This window comes from Dendrobates tinctorius, unplaced genomic scaffold, assembly GCF_039654945.1.
Source record: "Dendrobates tinctorius isolate UK_male_01 unplaced genomic scaffold, ASM3965494v1 ptg000140l, whole genome shotgun sequence".
Classification (NCBI taxonomy): Eukaryota; Metazoa; Chordata; class Amphibia; order Anura; family Dendrobatidae; genus Dendrobates; species Dendrobates tinctorius.
In genome coordinates, this window is record NW_027361808.1 from 20,372,650 (window position 1) to 20,397,565 (window position 24,916).

General features: G+C 42.2%; 1 protein-coding gene across 1 annotated transcript in view; it reads right to left on the reverse strand.

Moving 5' to 3' along the window:
* Positions 1 to 24,916, reverse strand: part of MERTK (MER proto-oncogene, tyrosine kinase) — a 337,008-nt gene that overhangs the window by 163,460 nt on the left and 148,632 nt on the right. Inside the window, exon 8 of the mRNA XM_073545163.1 lies at positions 23,240 to 23,388. Within this exon, the coding sequence (XP_073401264.1) occupies positions 23,240 to 23,388 (149 nt within the window). The remainder of the gene's footprint in view (positions 1 to 23,239; positions 23,389 to 24,916) is intronic.

The window sequence follows — 24,916 nt, forward strand, 5'->3', positions numbered from 1 at the left end:
ACCACATGTTAAGTAAAAGATACATTTTCAATTCTACCTCAATTTTAAGCTGGCTTGGTAATCTCCAAAATGGGGAGAAATGTCCCCCCCACTTAAATCCCCTGTCAGTTATCTCACCTAGCCAAATCAAACCCCCTGCTTTGCACTGATGAAGAGCAAACACCCTTAAACACATCTCCAATTGGAGTGTCTAATTTGGCTTCTTATCCCGAGTCATGTTGCAAGGCTCATTAAAAGTTCAATACTGACTGTTAGGATTGCTACAGCCAATAGGTGGCACTAGAGTTTAAGTCCTCTTCCTCTCTGAGGACACTTATTTGCACCTCCAATTCTAGAAATCCAAACTCCGTAAAGTAGGATTTCCCCAATTTTCAACCCATTGTCTGGCGTTACTGGAAAAAAAATTAATGTTACAACACTTCTCTATTATTTCTGCTGATCGTACTAGAATTGGAACTGATTGCAACCAATATTAGGAAATGGGGGCACATGATAGAAGGGGAATTACAATAAAGACCAATTTCCTAAGTAACAATGTAGTGAAACAGACAGGATCTATTACAAAGAATAACATTGTATCCTAATGGACTGGTCCTATACCAATTCTATTTTAAGTTCAAAATCTGGTGTACAAATATCGCATTGGTCAAATGGAAAAAAACTAAACAGAATAAAACAGAAACTAGAATGCAACTGGGATGACACTGTAAAAAAAAAAAATCTTTCTCCCTCAGATGGTAACACTCGCAAGGATGTGTGAATGTATCCTAAGCAGAATAGCATGTAGAACAGAGGGGTCATGTAGAACTTTTAAAAAGTGATATTTTTTTCTAAAAAAAAACTTTCTGGAAACACAAGAGCCAGTATTGTTTGACCACCTTTAAAGAATTGTAGGAGACACATCGGACTTTAGAGGATATATGACAATGTTCGCACAGTACATGAGATGGTTAATGTAGCCATATTTTCATACACTCCGTAAATAAGCCACAGGGGGTCACATTTAGTGCCAATGGTATTTTTGAAGCCCTTGAAAAAATGTTAATTCAAAAGAAAGACTTAACCAGGTCAGCATGTGGAAAAATTGGTATTAACCAGAGCAATTTAGCTCATGTAGAGCATTTAGTATTATTGTACAAAAATTAGCACAAAAAAACTATCATTAGCTTCAAACTCCATGAGTTGTGTGCTCAGTTTATTACTATTTATAATTTATTTGCTCATACAAATGTTCAGCTTCCTATGACCTACATGCCCATATAGACAGCTTAGGAGGGTTGATCCTACTGACTTATTTTCTTTAACTACTAAGGACTTTTATTACTGTTTGCAATAGTTAGTGGCAAGGAAATTAGATTGCACTAAAGAAGAGTTTATGATAACTGGCAAAGAGTCTTTTACAACGCTCTGGAGGAATTTTGGCCCACTCATCTTTGCAGAATTGTTGTGATTCAGCCACATAAGACAGTTTCCAAGCATTAACGGCCTTTTTAAGGTCATGCCACAGCATCTCAATCGGATAAAGGTCAGGACTTTGACTAGGCTACTCCAAAGTCTTAATTTTGTTTTTCTTAAGCCATTCAGAGTTATACTTGCTGGTGTGTTTAAGATCATTGTCTTGCTGCATAACTCAAGTGCGCTTCAGCTTGAGGACACGAACAGATGGCTGGACATTCTCCTTCAGGATTTTTTGATTGACAGCAGAATTTATTATTCCATTTACCAGAGCAAGTCTTCCAGGTCCTGAAGAAGCAAAACAGCCCCAAGCCATCACACTACCACTACCATATTTTACTGTTGGTATGATGTTCCTTTTGTGAAATTATGTGTTACATCTACATCAGCTGTAATGGGACATAAACCTTCCAAAAAGTTAAAACTTTAGTCTCTTAAGTCCACAGAGTATTTTCCCTAAAGACCTGGGGATCATCAAGATGTTTTATGGCAAAACGGAGATGAGCATTTATGTTGTTACTGCTTAGCAGTGGTTTTCATCTTAGAACTCTGCCATGCAGGCCATTTTTGACCGGTCTCTTTCTTATGGTGAAGTAATGAGCTCGGACTTTAACTGAGACCTGTAGTTCTTTGGGTGTTGTTGGTTTTTTTGTGACCTCTTGAATGAGTCATCACTGCACTCTTAGGATAATTTTGGTCAGCTGGCCACTCCTGGGAGGTTTCACCAATGTTCATGCTTTCTCTATTTGTGGATAATGACTCTCACTGTGGTTCGCTGGAGTCCAAAAGCTTGAGAAAAGGCTTTATAACCTTTTACAGACTGATAGATCTCAATTACTTTGTTTCTTATGTGTCCTAGAATTAATTTTGATCACAGCATAATGTTTATCTTTGGACAATCTTTTGGCCTACTTCATCTTGTCAGGCAGGTCCTATTTAAGCGATTTCTTGATTGAGAACAGGTGTGGCAGTAATCAGGCCTGCATGTGGCTAGGAAATTTAAACTCAGCTTCCCAGAGATGTGATCAACCAGTTAATTTATGTTTGGTTTTTTTTGAAGAGGAGCTGGCAATCACTTTTTCATACAGGGCCATGTAGGTTTGGATTTCTTTTTATATATTATTAGGTGTATTATTACTCCTACTGGACTACTAAATGTAATACAATACTGTTACTTTGTATATTAATCTGAACCCTACAGCTACTAGTATGATGTAAAATACTACTGTTAATTTTATGTAAAAAATTCAATAAAGTTATTTGAAAATGGATTTCTTTTTATGCTCAAAATAAAGACCTTCATTAAAAAACTGCATTATGTGTTTACTTGTGTTATCTTTGTCTAATATTTACATTTGTTTGGTGATCTGAAACATTTACATGAGACAAACATGTAAAAGATTAGGAAATCAGGAAGGGGCAAACACTTTTTCACACAACTGTATATTGTATCTGTTTGTGATAATCATCACACTGCAAATGTGTACAGTGTTGAAATGAGGACTTTGAACACAAATTTATACAGTAAATCAGGTCATGAGGAGCAAGACGTTTAACAATGTTTCTATAATTGCAACACTCTGACAAAGACTATAAACAGCTAAGCTGGTGGTTAACCACAATTTGTTGTTTGGTGGAATGAAAATGCTAAGCCAGCTATACTAAGAAGTAAATGGAAGCATCCACGACGTCACCTAGGTCACCAGCTGAAACATCAGTTTTTTCTCTGGTCACAAGATATGACATGGTTCCTCCAATGTAAGACAGAGTCTACATGTATTACAGTATGGTGCTGGAAATAAAAAAGGAACAGCACGCAAACATGATCTTACAACATGGACCATATGGTAGATTTTTTTCTGATTTTCTATCCTTTTCCAACGCTAATGTCTAGTGCATGGCCCAAGAATTAGCTCTGTGGTCATTTATAAATCTCTGTTATGCACCGACTTGATTTAGGTTTTAAAAAAAAAAAACGTTTTTCCTAGAGACTTCCTTTTAAAGAAACATTTTATTATTTTTTTTTTATGAGCGCTATTGGACATTCTTCAGTGTAAGTTTGACTGTTCTGTCAGAGCTATAGTATAGGAATACAGTGACATACGTCACCAATAGGCTTTCCAGGGGAAATAAAAACATATACATAAAGTTATACTTTTTTACAAGGTACATCTGCAAACAAAAACTGTGGGGATGTGCAAACACTGGTCGAGGAAGACGTCTCGGGACCAGGAACACAGCTTGACAGGGGAATCAGTCTGACTGATCTTTTATTTTATAAATATTCTAGATTTGCTTTAATCAATTTGTCTCACAGCGGGAAACCTCTATGAGGCTGCGGCTCTGGGGCTACACAAGGCGTCATTGGCTGTGGCCTACGTGGTGTGGCCAAGATTTGTGATGTGTTGCAGGTGCAGAAGAGAGAGAAAGTAATCTCTCCATCTCCTCCATTGCCAGCATCAGCTGTAATCGGACTGCACGAGGATGACATTCAAGTGCAGCATTTCGATATTTCACACGAACTCAGACTTGTATGGGTGGGCATGATCCAATTCTTAGATGCACTCGCAGCATGCTGCCATTGTGTTATGCCGTATCAGCATGAGAAAATAACGGCAGACCTGCACTACCCCATAGTATAACACTGGGCCGAGTGTTAGCCGGTAAAACATTGGATAGCACTCGGCCGTGTTATACAGTCACGTGAGTGAGCCCTAAAGCTAAGGATCTGGGAAATGCATGTTGGGCATTATAGGCGTCTTCATTTGTGCTCTCTTTTAATGCTTTGCTTTCTTTTCTGTTATCAACACGGACGGTTTAGATTAAATTCTTACTTTTCTCGTTTCTTCAAATATGCCTTTCACTAGTATATATGCATGTAAGGTATACTAATGAAACAAATGTTCTTGTATAGTATATTCCTGTATACAATTGGAATCTTAAAGACTTGTCTTTCCTTCAGGTTATGTATTATACTAATTTTTCATTTGAGTCCTGTTTCAATTTATCTTGGGTGTGTGTTTTTAAGGGACTCATTCTACATAAATGTTAAACCTTTACTATTTATTATTTTATACACAAATGCTATGTATTGTGCCATTCGGTTTGTGGTCCTGTTGATGGGGACCTTATTTAGGTGCTTTTGTATAGTCTTTGTAGTTTTCATTTTTGGGGAGTTATTATAAAGTCTCTTATTTTTTATATTTATTCTGTGATCAGGTATCACAATAAAATCAGACAGTTAATAAGTCAAAACTGTCCACTGACCAACGGTGAAGCAAGTATCATCAGGGGTGGATTAAGGGTAGCCAGGACCCCGGGCTGTTAAGACTCTGTGGGCCCCCCGGTCATGTGACGGGGTCGGGAAGTCACTAGTTTTCATGATGCATACGGTGCGTCAAGGGGCGGGAAGGGGTTAAAACTGAGGTAAAAAAAAACTCTGCAAATACGCAACGCGTGCACGAGGCCTCACAAATACTGAGGTAAAAAACACCAAATGCTCAGCGTGTCCATGAGGCCTTACAAATACTGAGTGAAAAACTCACCAAATACTCAGTGTGTGCACGAGGCCTTATAAATACTGGGGTAAAAACTCACCAAATACTCAGCGTGTACACGAGGCCTTATAAATAGTGAGGTAAAAACTCACCAAATACTCAGCGTGTGCACGAGGCCTTAGAAATACTGGAAGGCTTCCACCCAACATCTAGTCCTGACTTACCTGTACCTAACATCGAAACCAGCTAATTGTCTGCAATCACCTGCTGACCTGGACCCATGACCTGTCAGACAAGTTACTTCACATGAGTCACACAGAGGCTTCTGCTTCATGAACTTCCCCAGACAGAAGAAGCAACCTCCGATGTGCAGCCTGTGGCCGGATACACAGGAAGAGACGCTCCTCGTCACAGGCTGTGCCCAACATGTCAGCAGAGGAGTTAACGCTATAGACAAGTCGCTGTCTCCTCACACACTGGACATGACGCTGCATCTGGCGACGAACAAGCGCACATAGCGCAATGTTAGTCATGTCCCAGATGTTCAGCATGTGGAGGACCAAGGGGGGACCAAAAAAGACCCCAGGATTGGAACAGGAGCATGGAAGAGTGAACAGCGGTCAGAGGGGCAGGGTTTATATAGGGGTCGGAGTAAGTAAATATATATGCGGGCAGCGCACACATGCACAATCCTCAGGTTGTATAACTTTCAACTGGTCAAAACATTTCTCTCAGTAGGCCAAGAAAGAAATGTGGCAGGAATAAAGTACACCTCATATTAACTTATGTGTGAGGCAGAGGTGACAAGACCCGCCATCACGTGCCCACCTTACTAGAGGTGCCCACTGCCCACATATAACAAAGTTGATGGAAACAGATGACTTCCACTATGATGATTGGTTACCGACCGCCTGACCACACCCATTTCACAACTAGTCACACCCATGTCCACGCCCCAACCACACCCATTTAGCACTGCTGATCACACTGACTGGTACTGAGGGCACAGTGGCTGGTACTGTGGGCACACTGACTGGTACTGAGGAAAAGAAAGGAAGAGCAGAGAGAGAAAGAAAAAAGAAAAAAAGAAAGAAAGGCGAGAGAAAGAAAAAACAGAGAGAAAGAAAGAGAAACAGAGAAAGGAAGAAAGAACAGAGAAAGAAAGAGGGGACAGAAAAAAGGAACAGAGAGAAAAAAAGAAAGAGGGGAAAGAAAGAACAGAGAGGGAGAGAGAAAGAAAGAACAGAGAGAAAGAAAGAAAGAAAGGGGGAAAGAAAGAACAGAGAGAGAAAAAAAGGGGAAAGAACGAAAGGAAGAAAGAAAGAACAGAGAGGGAGAGAGAAAGAAAGAGGGGAAAGAAGGAACAAAGCGAGAAAGAAAGGTGAAAGAAAGAACAAAGAGAGAAAAAAAGAAAGGGGAAAGAAAGAACAGAGAGGGAGAGAGAAAGAAATAGGGGAAGAAAGAACAGGAATTGAAAGAACAGAGAGAAAGAAAGGCAAGGAAAGAGGGGAAAGAAAGATTCTATAAAGATACTATACCAGCCCGGTTCACATTGTAGTGCCCACCTGAGCCTCCTGGTGCAGGACATATCATGATCCACTCACATGGCCGACATCCCCGAGTCCAATGCGATCCCGCTGTCCGCGCTGTCGGAGGAGGACATGGTGATGATCTGAAGCATTCCCTGAAGTGCCTCCATGGTTCCGTCGCAAACTCTTCCGGTCAGCTTCCAGCACGTCACTTTCGATGGAATGTCACGTGCGAGTTTTCAAGTGCTCCTTGGAGCTCCGCCATATACTCCTGTGTCCACAGGAAAAGTAAGCTCCTGGTCAGGGCAGTGGGGCAGACTTTCAAAATCTGGGACGGTTGGGAGGTACGAATGCTCCCCATCATATACCTTGTACATGCATGGCTTCGCACACCTCATACACACACGTGTTATGAGCTCATTTTCTGCTCCACCAGTTGAGAGTTCCCCTTCAGTTCTCCCTCTGGTGGTGACGGGAGGTGGTGATGTTGGTTTGAGTGGTAGTGATCTGCCACCTGGTGAGGAAGATAGTGATTGGATCTCTGGAGTATCAGACTGGATATAAGACAGCCGATGCCCTATCCTGTTGCTGGTGATTCAGTCTGTTTCTCAGGTCTAGGACTCAGCTCTGTTCCAGTCTTCTAAAGAGAAGTTTTTTTTTTGCTAATGTTCACACTTGCTCTTGTTGGTCTTTTCAGTTTTTTGTGTGGTCAGCCAGCCCGACTGGGCTGTGCTGAATTTCCACTCTTATTTGCCAAATTGCCTTTTTTTTGTCCCTTATTAGATTGGCCTCTTTTTGCTCTGTCTCAGAATATTTCAGAGTGCTGATATAGTGGGAGAAGTCTAGTGACTTCAGGGTTAATTTTGCTATCACTTGTGTTGGACATTTTGTAGGGTTTTTTTGGCAGACTGCAGACAGTGTCTTTCCTTTCCTGTCCTTTCTAGTTAGTCTGGCCCCATCGTTTGCTCAGACTATTTTTCTGCCTTTGTTTGTGTTTTCATCTTTTTTCACCGTCAATACATGTGGGGGGCTGTCTCTCCTTTGGGGTCTGCTCTGGGGCAGTTAGTTTTCCCCTTTTCCTGCTTTAGGCTTATTTAGTTTCTCCGGTTGTGACGAGGCATCTAGGACCACCGTAGGAACGCTCCACGATTGCTGGTAGTTGCGTGTTAGGATCAGGGGTCTGCAGTCTGCATAGTTACCAACCTCTTTGGTTTTCTGAGACTTAGCTTGTGCTGTTGTTTATTTCCTCCTCGGCTACCCTTTCATAACACACACGGTTCCGCTTTGTATGCATCGTACACACGGCTTCACTCCGTACACCTCGCACACACACACGACTCCACTCAGTACACACAAGGCTCCACTCCGTAAACCTCGTACACATGCGGCTCTGCTCCGTACACCTTATACACACGTGGTCACGCTCTGTACACACATGGCTCTGCTCCGTAAACCTTGTACACATGCGGCTTTGCTCCATACACCTCATACACACGCGACTCCACTCCGTAAACACACAGCTCAGCTCTGTACACTTTGTATACACAGGGCTCCATTCCGTACACACATGCGGCTTCGCTCGGTACACCTCGTACACACATGCGGCTTCGCTCCGTACACCTCGTACATACACGCAGCTTCGCTCCGTACACCTTGTACGCACGCGGCTCCGCTCCATACACCTCGCACGCACGCAGCTCTGCTCCGTACACCTCGCACACGTGCAGCTCTGCTCCATACACCTCGCACACGTGCAGCTCTGCTCCATACACCTCGCACACGTGCAGCTCTGCTCCATACACCTCGCACACGCGCAGCTCCGCACACCTCGCACACGCGCAGCTCCGCACACCTCGCACACGCGCAGCTCCGCACACCTCGCACACGCGCAGCTCCGCACACCTCGCACACGCGCAGCTCCGCACACCTCGCACACGCGCAGCTCCGCACACCTCGCACACGCGCAGCTCTGTTCCGTACACCTCGCACACGCGCAGCTCTGTTCCGTACACCTCGCACACGCGCAGCTCTGTTCCGTACACCTCGCACACGCGCAGCTCTGTTCCGTACACCTCGCACACATACGCAGCTACATCCACCCTGTAAACCCTTCCTGACCCACACATAATTCCCTCATCCAGCACCATGACAACCAGCACAGCAGAGTGCCGCACACAATGCATTGCAGAGTCCCGCATACAATACATTGAGGGCTGTGTGCACAGGACCTGTGATGAGGTCACAGGAGGGGAGGAGTCAGGTGTCACATGATCAGGGGCCTCCGACTGAAGCCCCTGATCATGTAATCCCTGACTCCTCCCCTTCTGCAGTGGCTGGTGGGTCTGGGAGGGGGAGGAAGGGGTCGGTACATGGGGGGGTGTGGCGCTATGGTGGCGGATTATAATGGGGCAATTTTCCTTGGGTTGGTGGGCCCCCCACACCACTGGGCCCTGGGCTACCGCCCAGATTGACCTCATTATAATCCGCCACTGAGTATCATACACGATTAGGAATCTGTCAAAATGTTATTTTGCTCTGTAATCTGAGATCATAATGTAGGGACAGAGACCCTGATTCCAGCAATGTATGACTACTGGGCTGTGTTTTGCTGATACAATGCTATCAGTTTTTTATCAGCAGGAAATTATCATGCTATCACATTTTAAGAGTATATTAATTGCTAAAAACATACTGTAGTTTCATTGAGCACATATTTAGACCTCCTCCTTGGTACCTGGGGTGACAGAGATATCCTCCGTAAGTACACACAGAGTTTTCTATTTAATTTCATATATTCATCTGTGCTACTGAGCAATTTATTAGCCATTAACAACTTTTCATTGTCTGTAATGGTGGGATCAAAAAACGATAATCCCACCAACTCTGCATTCAAATACCACAAATGGTTCGAAAATTTGGTCAGGGCTATTTCTGCAATGTTGTTGTCACATTCTTTATAGTCTAACAGACTATGCAAAATACCTAAATCTTAAAATACCTCAATTTGGATTTTTTCAAACTTTGAGCGACGAGCGGCACGGGTTAACGTCGTTTGATCGAGCTCAAATTTTGGCTCTCTCAATATCTGGAAAGGGGAATCGTTTTGTGGGGTCCAGACGGACAAAATTCCGACATCGATTTTTTTGCGGTCACCCTAGTGGGCACCCTCACTGAGCAGGTATCTGGATGGGTAGAAGGTATTCTTAAACCACTGGTGAAGGATACTTCCAGCTACATTCAGGACACAACTGACCTATTGAATAAACTAGCAGCAATAGGTCCTCTACCAGAAGGAACCATCCTGGCCACCATGGATGTGGAATCTTTGTACTCTAATATCCCACACCAAGATGGTTTAAATGCCTGCAAATTCTTAGAATCATAGATCATAGAATCGTAGAGTTGGAAGGGACCTCCTGGGCCATCTGGTCCAACCCCATGCTCAAACCAGGATTCGCTAAATCATCCCAGTCAGATGTCTGTCCAGCCTCTGTTTGAAGACTTCCATTGAAGGAGAACTCACCACTTCTCTTGGCAGCTTGTTCCACTCATTGATCACTCTAACTGTCAAAAAGTTTTTTCTAATGTCTAATCTGTGTCTCCTCCCATTCAGTTTCATCCCATTGCTTCTAGTCTTTCCTTCTGCAAATGAGAATAAAGTTGATCCTTCTACAATGTGACATCCCTTTAGATATTTGTAGACAGCTATTAAGTATCCTCTCAGTCTTCTCTTTTGCAAACTAAACAATCCCAAATCCTGCAACCTTTCCTCATAAGACAGGGTTTGCAGACCGGTCACCATTCTGGTTGCCTTTTTCTGAACTTGCTCCAGTTTGTTGATGTCTTTTTTAAAATGTGGTGCCCAAAACTGGACACAATATTCCAGATGAGGTCTGACCAAAGAGGAGTAGAGGGAAATAATGACTTCACGTGATCTAGACTGTATGCTTCTGTTAATACATCCTAGAATTGCATTTGCCTTTTTTGCTGCTGCATCACACTGTTGACTCATATTCAGTCTGTGATCTATTAGTATACCCAAGTCTTTTTCACATGTGCTGTTGCTTAGGCCTATTCCTCCCATTCTGTATATGCTCTTTTCATTTTTATTGCCCAGATGTAGTACTTTGCATTTTTCCCTGTTAAAAACCATTCTGTTAGTTGCTGCCCACTTCTCCAGTTTATTTATATCTTTTTGAATCCTCTCTCTTTTCTAGTATTAGCTATCCCTCCTAGCTTTGTGTCATCAGCAAATTTAATCAGTTTACCCTCAATTCCTTCATCTAAATCATTGATAAAGATATTGAACAATACAGGGCCCAGGACAGAGCCCTGTGGTACCCCACTTGAGACATTCTTCCAACTGGATGTGCAGCCATTTACGACCACTCTTTGGGTCCGATCACTAAGCCAGTTATGAATCCATCTAACAGTTGCCTTGTCCATTCCATACTTAGACATTTTTTCAATAAGGATTGTATGAGATACTTTGTCAAATGCTTTGCTGAAGTAAAGATATACTATATCTACAGCATTTCCTTGATCCACCCAATCAGTGATTCCGTCATAGAAGGAAATTAAGTTAGTCTGACATGACTTATTAGTTACAAACCCATGCTGACTCTGTTTAATCACTTCATTCTTATCCAGGTACTGAAATACATGTTGTTTAATAATTTGTTCAAATTTCTTTCCTGGTATAGAAGTCAAACTCACCGGCCTATAGTTGCCTGGGTCCACCTTCTTCCCCTTTTTGAAGATAGGAACAACATTTGCTCTTCTCCAGTCTTCTGGGACTTCTCCTGTTCTCCAAGAATTTTCAAAGATTATGGAGAGGGGTTCAAAAATTTCTTCTGCTATCTCCTTCAGTACTCTGGGGTGTAATTCATCTGGACCTGGAGACTTGAATTCATTTAGGTTAGCTAAGTGTTTCCTCACTATCTGTTTATAGATATCCTGGATTCTTCTATTCCCTTAATAGGACAGTGAAGCACAGTTGATGTTACATTTCCTTTCTGAGAGAAAACAGATGAAAATAGGAATTTAAAAGTACGGCCTTCTCAACATCCTGTCTTACCATTTCATCATTTTCATCCTGCAAAAATCCTATAGCATCTTTGACTTTTCTTTTACTTTTGACATATCCCAAAAATCCTTTATTATTGCTTTTGACATCTCTTGCAAGCCTCAATTCATTGTCAGCTTTAGATAATCTGATTTGTGCCCTGCAGGTTCTGCAGACAGCACTATATTCTTCTTTAGATATGCCTCCCTCTTTCCATTTTATAAACATTTTTTTCTTCCTTTTTAGCATGTGCTTAAGTTCTGTGTTCATCCATCCTGGCTTCCTTAAATGCTTCCTATTCTTCCTTCTTTTCGGAATTATTAACAATTGTGCTTTGAGAATTTCATTTTTCAAGATTTCCCATCCTTCCTGGACATTTTTGTCTTTAAGGATATCCAGCCATTGGATCCCTCCAATTCTCTTTCTGAATCCCTTAAAATCTGCCTTTCTGAAATCTAACCTTGACGTCTGAGTCTTCACAGGTCTTCCTCCTCTAGTTATCCAAAATTCTAAATGGAAAACACAGGGACTGATGCTGATGCTGTGGTGAAACTTATAAAATACATCCTCACCCACAATTACTTTGAATTTGACAACAGGATCTATCTACAGGAGACTGGCACAGCTATGGGAAGTAAAATGGCTCCACAGTATGCAAATCTCTTCATGGCCAAGCTTGAAAGCGACTTTTTGTCCTCATGCCCCATCAGGCCACTGGCCTACTACCGCTTCATTGATGATATTTTAATCGTCTGGACGGAGTCTGAGCAACAGCGAAAGACGTTCCACGAACAGTTTAATCAATTTCATCCCACCATCAATTTAACAATCAACTACTCCAGTACTGAGATTAATTTTTTGGACACCATCATTAAGCTAAAAAACAATGAAATAGAGACATCCCTGTATCAGAAGCCAATCGACCGTCCAACATACCTTAAATGGGACAGTTTCCATCCAAAACACATAAAGAACTCTATTATCTATAGCCAAGCCATCAGATACAATCGTATATGTTCCAACCCCATGGATAGAGACAAACACCTTGGTCGCCTCAAAAAGACCTTTTTGAATCAGGGTTACCATCCAAGAACAATTGAAAACCAAATTACAAGAGCCACCAGATTGTCAAGGAATCACCTGCTACATTACAAAGCTAAAGAAGAAAATAACCGAGTGCCTCTAGTAGTCACCTACAACCCAAATCTGGAGGTGCTAAGGGGAGCTGCACGGAAATTACAACCTTTACTACAAAAAGATGCCCAATTAAAATCCATTTTTCCAGACCCCCCACTGCTGTGTTTTAGGCAGCCCCCAAATTTAAGAAGCATCATTGTCAGAAGCTCCCTGTCCTCTCCAACAGCTGCAGGAACCTTTCCTTGCAACCAGAAAAAATGTAAAACCTGTCCATTTATAATGACCACGGACAAGATAAAGATCCCCAACTCACATCAGGACTACAAGATCCCAGGTACTTTCACCTGCATCACATATAATGTGGTGTACTTAATTATTTGTACTAAATGTCCAACTGGGGGTCTGTATGTGGGGGAGACAGGGCAAAAGCTTAGAACAAGGATGAATGCTCATCGTCACACAATAAGAGAAAAAAAGAATGGATCTACCTGTGGCAAAACATTTCTGTATCCCTGATCACAGCAACGTGGATATGAAATTACTGGTATTGAAAGGTAACTTCAATTCTCAGAGAGAAAGACGAGTTTGGGAGTACAAATTTATGACGAACTTTGACACTCTCAGTGCTGGAATGAATGTGTCGCATGGATTTATGTCTTTTTACATCAATTAAGGAATTTCCTTTTAAAACCTTGTGGGGGCATCACAACACAGAATTAGACCCCAATCAGAGGACCATATAACATCCGGACTCCTTATCTATGAATTGGTCCAATGTTTATATTTATGTTTCTCCCTCTCCCATATTGATAGTTCTGCTTCACGTCACTTGTCTTATCTATTGCATTTTTTCTAGGCTGTATTGTGCATAAATATGTGACTTCAGATTTTGTATTAGGCTGTGGGCACACGTAGCGTTTTAAAACGCTCACTAAAAACCAGACTCCTTCCCAGAAATCGCGCGGTTTTTTCTGCGCGATTTCACCGCGATTATGATCGTGATTTTGCCACGATTTTCGCGTGCGATATTCAAGCACTTCCCAAGCGATTTGAAGCATCGCTTGGAAAGTGATTGACAGGTTGGTCACACTCGTCAAACATAGTGTTTGACGAGTGTGACCAGGTTTTTACTATTAAGGCCGCCTATGCGGCATCAATAGTAAAAGATAGGATGTTAAAAAAAAATAAAAAAATCGGAGTATATTTACCTTACGGCGTCCTGCGATGCATTCCCGGGCCTCAGCGTTCCCAGTAATGCCTTGCGAGACCTGTGATGACGTAGTCTCGCGTTGCTATAGCGATCTCGCGAGACCGATAGAGTCACACGAGACTACGTCATTACTGGACCGTGCCGCAAGGCATTACTGGGAACGCTAGGCCGGGAATGCATCGCGGGACGCCGGAAGGTAAATATACCCCGATTTTTTATTTTTTATTCTTTTTTTACAGGGGTATGGTACCCAGGGCCTGGAGGACAGTCTCCTCTCCTCCACACCGTGGGTACCAACCGCACATGAGACGCTTAACTTCCCGCATGGTGGGCATAGCCACATGCGGGAAGTAAGCGATTCTCATGCATTCCTATGGGTGCGGAATCGCGGCAATTCTTTGCGATTCCGCACAAAGAATGAGCATGCTGCGATTTTTTCCGCGATGTGATTCCGCCGCGGAAAAAAGCGCAGCATTAGCACAGCATGTGCGGAATGCCATAGGAATGCATGGGGGGCGTTCTGTACACGATTTTTAAACGTTTTCGCGCCGAAAATCGCGGCAAAAACGCTTAAAAATCGCTACGTGTTCACATAGCCTTAGTCTAGCCTGATGAAGAGACCTGAGTAGTCTCGAAAGCTTGCAATGTGTTACCATCTTTTCAGTTAGCCATAAAAAGGTATCAACTACTGAGGACTCTCAATCCTGAATATTTTTCAATACCAGTAATTTCATATCCATGGTGTTGTTGTGATCAGGCATACAAAAATGTTTTGCCACAGGTAGATCCATTCTTTTTTCTCTTATTGTGTGACAATGAGCTTGGAACAAGGATGAATTCTCATCGTCACACAATAAGAGAAAAAAGAATGGATCTACCTGTGGCAAAACATTTTTGTATGCCTGATCACAACAACACCATGGATATGAAATTACTGGTATTGAAAAGTAACTTCACATCTCAGAGAGACAGGAGGTTTTGGGAGTATAAATTTATGACGACCTTTGTGTCACGGCGCCGTCAGACTCAGGGCCTGCTGTCCCGGCCTCGGCCACTAGGAGACGCCGGACTGTCACATCGCCGTCAGACTCGGGGCCTGCTATCCCTGCCTCGGCCACTAGGAGGCGCCGGACTATCACATCACCATCTAACTCGGCGCCTGCTGTTCCTGCCTCGGCCACTGGAAAGCGCCGTGGTTCGCCCACCGAGTGATGGCGGCAACAGAGATGGGGCTCCTGCGCAGGCATCTGGTGGATGCAGGCTCCGCTCCTCTGTCAGTCATGAAGGGGTTGGTGCATCACCATCCAGCCTGGTCCTGGGGGCGGTCCTGATGACATCATCAGTCCGGGAACCTGTGAAGGATGACCCGATCCCTCAAATACCTTGGGACTGGTCTTGCAAGCCGCCGGATATATTCTTGGTTCCCCTGTGTGCTACTGTGTAATTTGCTATAGTTAAACTCTGACCTCAGCCTGGATTTCTGACCATTCTATTGCCTGCCGTTTTTGTACCTCTGCCTCTCTTCCGATATTTGACGCTGACCTTTGCTTGGATTCCTGACCCTTCTGCTGCCTGCTGATTCTGTACCTTGCTGCCCTCCTGGTTTTACTGACCCTGGCCTGGACTTTTGACTCTCCTTCTGCCTGCTTGTTTCGTTCCTCTGCTGCCCTCCGGCCTCCGACTCCTGCCTCCTGACCTTGATTACGGGTTTTAGTATTAACCCCTTGGCGGCCGACCTGCTCTGGTCCACTGCTCCACTAGACAGCTACCCCCTGGGCCTTGCTACAATTCCAGATCCCTGTATAGGGGTTAAGGGTCTCGGGGTTACTCGGGGGTGCTGTTCCTACTGCAGCCCAGATTCGCAAACGGTCGTCACACTTTGACACTCTCAGTGCTGGAATGAATGTGTCACATGGATTTATGTCTTTTTACATCAATTAAGGAATTTGCTCCTAAGACCTTGTGGGGGCATCACAACACATTAGGAGACCCCAATCAGAGGACAATAAAACATCCATACTCCTTATCTATGAACTGTCCAATATTTATGTTTCTCCCTATCCCATAATGATAATTCTGCTTCACGACACTTGTCTTATCTATTGCATTTTTTCTGTGCTGTACATATATATGTGATTCTTCAGATGTTGTACTAGTCAATGCCTGATGAAAAGACCTGAGTAGTCTCGAAAGCTTGCAATGTGTTACCATCTTTTCAGTTAGCCATTAAAAGGTATCAACCACTGAGGACTCTCAATTCTGAATATTTTTCTATGTATTTCTAGTCCTTTCAAGGATAAGTCAGATGATCCCTTTATGACCTCAAAGTAATGTTGGAGCAGTGACAAATTTATGTTTTGAAGATGTCTGGATCGGGGTGCATCGGGGCATAATGATGAACTTCTATCTTCACACTGTATTTCCCACATAGCAGCACCCTCCCTCCGCCCGGCTGATTGACAGGTTATTATTCATGGTACATGGCTACTGACCTGTCAATCAGCCGGGGGAGGGTGCTACTATGAGGGAAATACAGTGTGAAGATAGAAGTAAATCATTACGCCCCGATGCACCCCGATCCAGACATCTTCAAACCATAATTCGTCACTGTTGAAACATTACTTTGGGGTCATAAAGGAATCATATGGCTTATCCTTTAAAGGACTAGACAGATATATTAATGGTTTGGGAAGGTAATAGTTTCTCACAAGATTCTTTTAAATACAATTGAAAAAGGAAAGAATAAACTGAGGAGGGTAAGGTGCATTGTTCTCTCTTAAGGCCCTTTTACATTTAGCGATGCACCAGCGATCCGACCAGCGATCCGACCCGGTCAGGATCGCTGGTGCATCGCTAAATGATCGCTAGTGAGCTTTCACACAGAAAGATCTCACAGCGATGCAGCAGCGACGCAGCACACGATACTCACCTTTCACACACAGCGATCCTGACGTCCTCCCGCCCTCCTCCACGCGTCGCTCGTCTCACACAGCAGGAAGCCCAGCAGGAAGCGCCCGACGAGAAATGGAGCCGGACATTCTCGCGCGATCAGCGATGGACAGCGGGGCAGCCGGTCGTTGGTAAGTATCACACATAGCGATATCGCTAGCAATATCGCTATAACGTCACAAAACCAGTGACGTTACAGCGATATTTAGCGATATTGCTTAGTGTAAAACCCCCTTTAGATGTTCCTTGTGGTTTTGTTTGCTCGGGGATCTGAATACAGTACTAGTTTAATGATTAATTCTATTATGTAATGTTTTAAAGTATACTGTTTTCTAAAGTTATAAATTTCAATAAAACCATTTTGAAATTATTTCTATTATATAAGGATGCGTGACGATGTAGTTTTGTGCACCGGAAGGTGTTATGATATATCCACTGTACGATTATCAAGGAAACCACTTCAAAGCTATTTACCACAAAATAATTTGGTAAACTAAAAATCAATACTTAAGGCGTGAGGCAACAACAATGAACACTAGCGTGCTACAAGCAAGGCTCACCCCTACTATTTGTTTAGACAGTTAGGTGTCATTAGGCACAAACATTGCACTATTGTGTGTGTGACGGAGAAGGGATTTTTGGGGGCATAAGTTAGAAGTTAGATTACTACAAGGTGCTACAGATCAAAAGGATACATGCAGCTGCCGTACTCGGTGGTACGTGTTGCATCGACTGGATTCTGTCCTGCACATATTTTGCAGATTTTCCCTTTTGGAAAATCTCATCTACGCGCTGTGGACATTTCTTTCACACAGAAATAGACCTGTTGTAAAGAGTTTCAAATACAAAGCATTTCAATTTTCGGATGCAGGGCGGATTTCACCCCAATCAATTAAAAGTGCTCCAAATGTGGAAAATTTTTAAGAAAAAACACATGTTAAAAATATGGATTTTCTTGCATATTAACAATAGTTAATTGCAGTTGGCATGCCTAAACGATGACCGCCAAATGGCATGTACATAGCTGATCAGATGTTGTTAAACAGCCACGATTGGGCAGTTGAAACGAGCCCTTTAGGCTTGGACAGCTGATCATTTTTGCACCAACTTATGCTGTCAGAGATCTATGCACCACAGGAACACAACATGGAGCCTTCAATTTCCTACCACGCTCCAAGGAAACACACGATAAATGGATCTGCCACATAGGTACACTACAGGCAGTGCAAAGGTCAGAGCCGCACCAAGACCCTGATGCCTGATGGAGACCAAAGTCCCTCTCTTCCCATAAGAAAACTCTTGTAATATGAATAAAACATATATGGTGGGGCCTGGTACAGACTTTCCATGGGGGTCAATGAGCTTAATCATTTAAACATATGGCTGTATTCACACATGGTAGATCAATGGGAAAAGTCTTCTGCAATAGATCAACCACTTGTGATTTCACCCACAGTGTGTGTTGTAGTGTGACTAATGGACGCATAATTAATGCGAGATATGTGTCACAGGGATGGCTGCTCCCTGTGATGTAACCCGGAGTATTTTTTCTTTAGTGCACGGAAGCCCTAAGCAGTTGTTGTTCACACTTGGGTCCGGGATACGGGTAGCTCTGAGAGATGGGAGGGTCAGGCTACCCATATATCTCACCACGAGGTGAAGATGCTCACTGTACCCGTTTTTCACTGCAGAAGCCTGTGTGGTTGTGTGTTGAGGACCTGCGGTGATGTCATGATCACGTGATGGATACCTGGGTGTGGTTACAGCTATGTAATGGAGGTGTGTTTGGCACATGTGAGTGTTTTGGAGTCTGTCAGTGTGGACAGATTTCCATGTGTCCATGCTGGACACTATGGAGTGGACAGTCTGACAACCGTGAGTGATACTGACCGGGGTCTGTAAGAAGTGTTTGTGGGATACCTCTGAGGAGAAGAGGGGTCAGTGAGAGACTGTGTTTATTCTATAGAGCTGAATGCGTAACGGACAGTGTACTGGCTGCTGCATACTGTCAAATTTTCTGAGGAGTGGTTTATGCATTTTACTATAAACATTATGAACTTGTTTTTTTACCGAGTGTCCCAGCGTTTGCCTCAACGACCAGCAAACATCTACAGATAGTGTGGGACGTTGTAGTGTCTACAGTTCAGAGCCTACCGCAAGCCATGATTCCATGTAAGCACCAATCACATCTTCCTAATATACGATATGCTAGAGTATATGAGTTACAGGTTTCTATATCTGATGCTACCATTGTCATCAATGTTGTTAGCTCCCAAAAGGCTTCATTTCCATCTCATTTTCTCCTTTTTTCAGATTTCCACAGCAGTCAGTTGCAGGCAATCAATCACTCCTGCTGTGCAGATGCTGGATTGTACCTGTCTCTGGGGCTGTGTTCACATGCAGAGGCCAAAGTGTGTCTGCAATAAGGCTTGCAATCTTGCTAACAAGGAGATCAATACACTTTTTAAATTAGCTGCAGCTAAAAGGAGTGTTATTGTTAAAGGGGTTGTAGCCAAGTTTGGACGTTATCCACTATCCATATGATAGAAGATACCTTCCCGTTGGTTGGGTGTCTGGAGAATTGACCACTGGGATTCCCACTAATCCTGAGAACAGAGCTCTAAATAGCCTCGTCTAAAAGACGCATACGCACTCTCGCGCCATTCATTCTTCTGCGCTGGCCTGGTCTTCCGCATACCAGGGCTGTGGAGTCGGTAAGCCACAGTTGCGACTCCGACTCCTGGATTTTATCAGGCTCCGGCTCCGACTCCGACTCCTTCATAAATGGCCAATTCATAACAACAAATTTACTGTTGTAAAATATTAAACATCGTGCTTATTCAGTTTCTCACCATCATATAAGTAATCAGACCACTTAGCGCAAAAACTACATTTATTAGAATACAATTAGAATATAGCAAATAACTTTTATAAACTTTTCTAAACTGTAAGTAAATATGCAATAAACACTTTTATGCAGTTAATAAGAAGAAATCTATAAATTTGTCCTCAGAAAAAGTATTGCCTCTGTCAGATCCTCCTTCATGGATGCCCTCAAATCTGATCTAATTATTTTGAGAGCAGAGAACAACCTCTCTACACTAACTTGTGTTGGTGGCAAAGCAGTAACCACTCGGGCAACATCTCTGACAATGTCAGGATACAGAGGAATCGCTTGTTGCACTGTTATTTTTGATGAACGGTCAAATTTCTCAATTTCTTTTAGTGCACATGAAAAATTCTGCTGAAATGTACTGGCTGTGTTCCTTGATGGGGATGACTCTTCTTCTATGCGGGAACGCTTTGCACGGTCCTTGTGATCCAAATATTTTTCGAAATTAAATTCTTCATCAGTTGATGATGAGGGTGAAGATGTGGCAGGACGACCAAATTCTTCTTGTTCCTCCTGACTGTTCTGCAACCCTTTCATCCTTACTGCTATTTCAAACAGAGCTTATTTTCCTTTACTTAGCTGTTGATCATCTAGAAGAATCCGATGCATTGGGTCTACATAAACAGCTGCCAAAAGAATGTTATTTTGTAATAGTAGCTCCTCTCTCCGTTTCATTGATGTAGCAATGCCACTTGCAATTAACCCTCCTCTTTGGGACAGGCGAAACATCAGGTTCTTCCACTCCTTTAAGAAAATACCTGGAGTTAAGTCCTCTGCTTGTAATTTTTTAGTCACTGTAAATGGGTGCTCTAGCAATTTTTCCAGCTCAGTCACCTGATTCCACTGACATTCATTTAGCGTCAGTTGAGGGTTAGCCATGTCTACAAGAAAGGTTTTCAGTTCAACCAAGTGCTGAATCATTAAGTAAGTACTGCCCCATCGTGTGGCTTGATCAATAATTGCCCCTTTTCCAGCACGTCTCTTCAAAATTGAGTCAACTTTAGGGGTTCTGGCAACAGTAGCCAATTTTCTCACCTTGCTAATCAGTGCAGCCAGCTGTAGCGTATGCACAACACAGCGCATGTGATGAATGAAAGAACATATTGACACAGCTTCAACAAGATCATCTAAACTATCATGTTGCTGTTCATCTGAAGCAACTTCAGTTTGCTCCTCAGTTACAATACTGTGTTCCTCCATTTCAAACATTTCTGTGTCTGTGGACCCAGAACATTCTTCTAGCTGCTGGTCACCATCATTACTCTCATTCATTAGCTTAATAGTACTTATCATATTTGAAGCATTGTCAGTTACGACAGAAAGAACTTGCTCTTTTTTAAGTTCATAGTCTTGCAGAACCTTTTCCACCAAGACCTGGAGAAACTCACTGGTGTGATGAGCTTTGGTGTCTTTTACTGCCAATGTCTTGGTAACTATTTCATTTTTGTTACAAACAACTCGGACATTGATGGCAAAATAGTTCACTCTGTGACGTGTGCAGGCATCCATTTTAAGAAACAGAAAGCGTCCCTTGAGAGTTTTTTTTTTTAAGTTCTTCCTTTTGTTTAAAAGCTTCTTCGATTACTAATTTTCTAATACTCTCTCTCTCCAGAGAAACACCAAGCTTGCGGGCCATTTCCCCATTCAGACGCATAAAAGCTGGTCGTGAAAATAATGAAATAGGCACACTATCCTTTACAACAAGCTCTATGATCTGTTTTTAAATGTATCTACTGTCATTGTCACAGTAACTTTGTCACTGACAAAATATCTTGCAACTGATGGCTGCAAAGTTCTCTGCTCCTTTGTTTGGCTGGAAGATCTGGGCCCTGGTTCATTGGTTTGGATGCAGTCTTTCTCATCCACTGCTTTCAGTACTTCTGGATGAAAGCGCTGTAAATGTCTCTTTAGATTAGAAGCTCTGGTAGGAGCATTTTTATCTTTGCCTCAATATGCACTCATCTTGGCTTCACAGCATTTGTTTTCATCTGGATCATTTGTCATACACTGACAGACATAATGTTTTCTATCTTGAGTGATGGTGAAATGTTCAAATACAGCTGATTTAATGTGATGCTTCTTTGACATTCTCAGGTTTTTAATTCTGCATTCACAATCCAAATGACAATTGTTTTTCCTAAAAACAATTGTACAAAATTATTGCCAGGTCGTACAACTGATATAGTGGTCAGTAATACTGTTATTATTCCTCATGTACTCACAGTTAACTGATGCAAAGTTTGTTGAAAGGATAATACTTTTTACAGTCTTCCTATTCTGAGTAGCAGGCAGCTGTGAGATGCTTGGAAGACGCACACCTAGTATGATCTAGTCTAGAGGAGGAGCTTTACTACTAAGAATTTGCAACACATTTTCACTTTCAGTTTCATATATTGTAAGTAGGGGGGTTGGGGCAGCATGAGGTTAACCAAGTATAAGATTAGATAAGGGCAGTGGAGAACAGTGACACACAAGAAGTAAGAAATATCTCTATCTCCAGCAGAACTGCTTATCACTGTTGTTCATAGTTTGATAGAACATATATATTTGAGTAACATTTATAAAATTCATATGAAAGTTCAATTATGAAATATTAATACTTTTTTTTAAAGCTGGAGTCAGAGTCGGTACATTTCTACCGACTCCAACCAAAACTAACTCCGACTCCACGACTCCGACTCCACAGCCCTGCCGCATACACAATAAGAATGAATAGTGTGTGGGTGCACATGCTCAATCTCCACTCAGATAGGGTTTTTCAGAGCATAGCTCTCAGATTCCTAGGTGTTCCAGCGAGATCCCTTGGTGTCCTAGCAGTCAGACCTCCAGGATCAAGAACTTATCCATAAGATAGGAGTAACTTCCAATCTTGGTATCAACCTCTTTAACAGCTGCATGGCCAATAAAGAGTAACCATCATTTTATATTCTTTTATTAATCAATTGCGCACAAGAATTAGAAACTTTGTGATCTATCTTATCAGAGAAATCTGCTTTTTTCTTTTCCTGGATTGATCGATTATTCTCAGTTCAGGGGTAAAATCGTCAGTGAATACAGATTTTTCCATTACTGAGATAGGAGAGGTCATTTGGTGCTCATAAAGTTCTATGGAGAACTGTAAATGGTAATTTCAGGAGAACCTGCACCAGGATGTCTGTGTCTGCCTCTAGCTTCTCCTTCCTAATCCCACTTTTGGAATTTTAAAAGCACCAAGTGTCATCTCCTATCTTAGTAATGAGAAAATCAGTCTTCACATTTTGTTGAAGTAGAAGTTGATAAAATGTGAAGACTTCGTCTGATCAGCAGTTTAGTTTCTGGCTGGCTGTGAACCTCCCACTGGATGCTGATCCCAACAGAAGCAGCACTTTCTATGGATGAGTGGTGCTGGGCTGGGAAGTATCATTTTTTTTTTACCAATTATTTCACAACTGGACAACTCAATTTATATGTATAAACATGGAGAACTAAAAAAACCAAACAATTCTAGAGATTAATGTTACTTACTTTATTTCCACTGTCTTTCCATATGAGCTTCACGCTATAACCCAGGAGAGCTCCATTTGCAGCACTGAGAGGAGGCTGCGTCCATGTGACTGTAAGGGAGTATGAGCCATTTACAATCACTGTGATGTTCTCCGGAGCAGCGGACGGAGCTAAAAACAACATTTTGCATTATTAAATACAATACTCTTACATCTTAGCAGTAACATGCCATTAATCTGCCTCCATTCACATTCTTCATTTCAGACAGCAAAGCCTTGTCAGAACTCTGCTGATTTTGATAAAAACAAAATGAATCATTTTCAGGTTTTTTGTTAGAATTTTTAATTTTTCCATTTTAGAACGATTCTTGACAATTGCATCTTATTTTACTTTGCGATATTGTCATTTTTCTGATCTGTTTTTGCAGGTATTTGGCAAAAACAACAACACAAAAGGCATCCATATTGGCTCAGTCAGCTGTGAATATGATTCTAGCTGTCTTCAGTTGCTGAAAAGCTAGTTTAAAGTATAGCTATCATTTTTAAAGGGAGCCTGTCATGTGAAAATATGCTATTAACCAGCAGACATGGTGTTAATCAGCAGGTCAACAGGGTTCTGAACCTGCCTGGCGCGCTCTCACTGATAGCCCAGGGGTTAAAAGTAAATTCGCAGGGCAGGTTCAGAACTCTATTAACTTGCAAACCAACCCATATTTGTAGGTTTAATAGCATTTTTTAAAGCGATAAGTCCCTTTTAAATGTCATTGCCCTTAAAGAGAAGCCATCATCAGGAATTTACCTATTGTTTAAATATATTTGTTATTATAAAATTATTCTTTAAATATTTTTTGCGATTTTTTTTACATATCACAATATATATTAAAAATAAAAATCTTGCAATTTTCACAACATTTTCAAGACTATACCTTACTATTGTTTCAGGAAACAACACGTGTACATAGTCACCATGGTGACTGGTGATTTTGTGTGTACCGAAAAGGTACCAGGCATTGTAATCCTGCCTCTGCTGATAAGACAACTCCTGTACACACTTCCTGAAAGACAGGAAGTATGAGCCTAAAAAAGCCCCAGTGGCCAGTGTGAAAATCACAAGATTACTTTTTTTTTCTTTTTTTTAAATTAAGATCATGATATCATTAAACAGCATTGCCAGCATTAAAAAAAATACATACAACACAAATATCGGATTAAAGCAAAAAGTTATTTACTGATGATATCTTCCCATTAAATGTGCTGCAGATAGATGTGATCTGAGTCTTGAGACCCTCAATAGACTGCTGACAAGCGCTCACTTCTGCAAGGTGGCAGCACTCAGCTCAGGCATGAATACTCAGACAGCGCCGTAAATGGACCCATTATTATTGAGTCTGTACACCGCTCTGTCTGTGCAATCGATCAGGAGCCAAGTGCTGCCATTTGCAGAAGTTAGCACATATGAGCAGTCTATTGAACGATAGGTGGGATTCAGGACTGAGACCCCTACCTTTCTGCCGCACGATTAAGGGGGAATAGCATGGGGAAATTAGATGACAACCAATGAGGCTGCAATTCCTGTAGTCATTTTTTCTGGAATCACACATGCAGTCAAGCACAAAAGACAGGAGACACAGCTTTTTCTTTACACTATTCCCTTTTTGTTGGATTCTGGCTATACATGTGAGTCCAGACTTACAAAAAT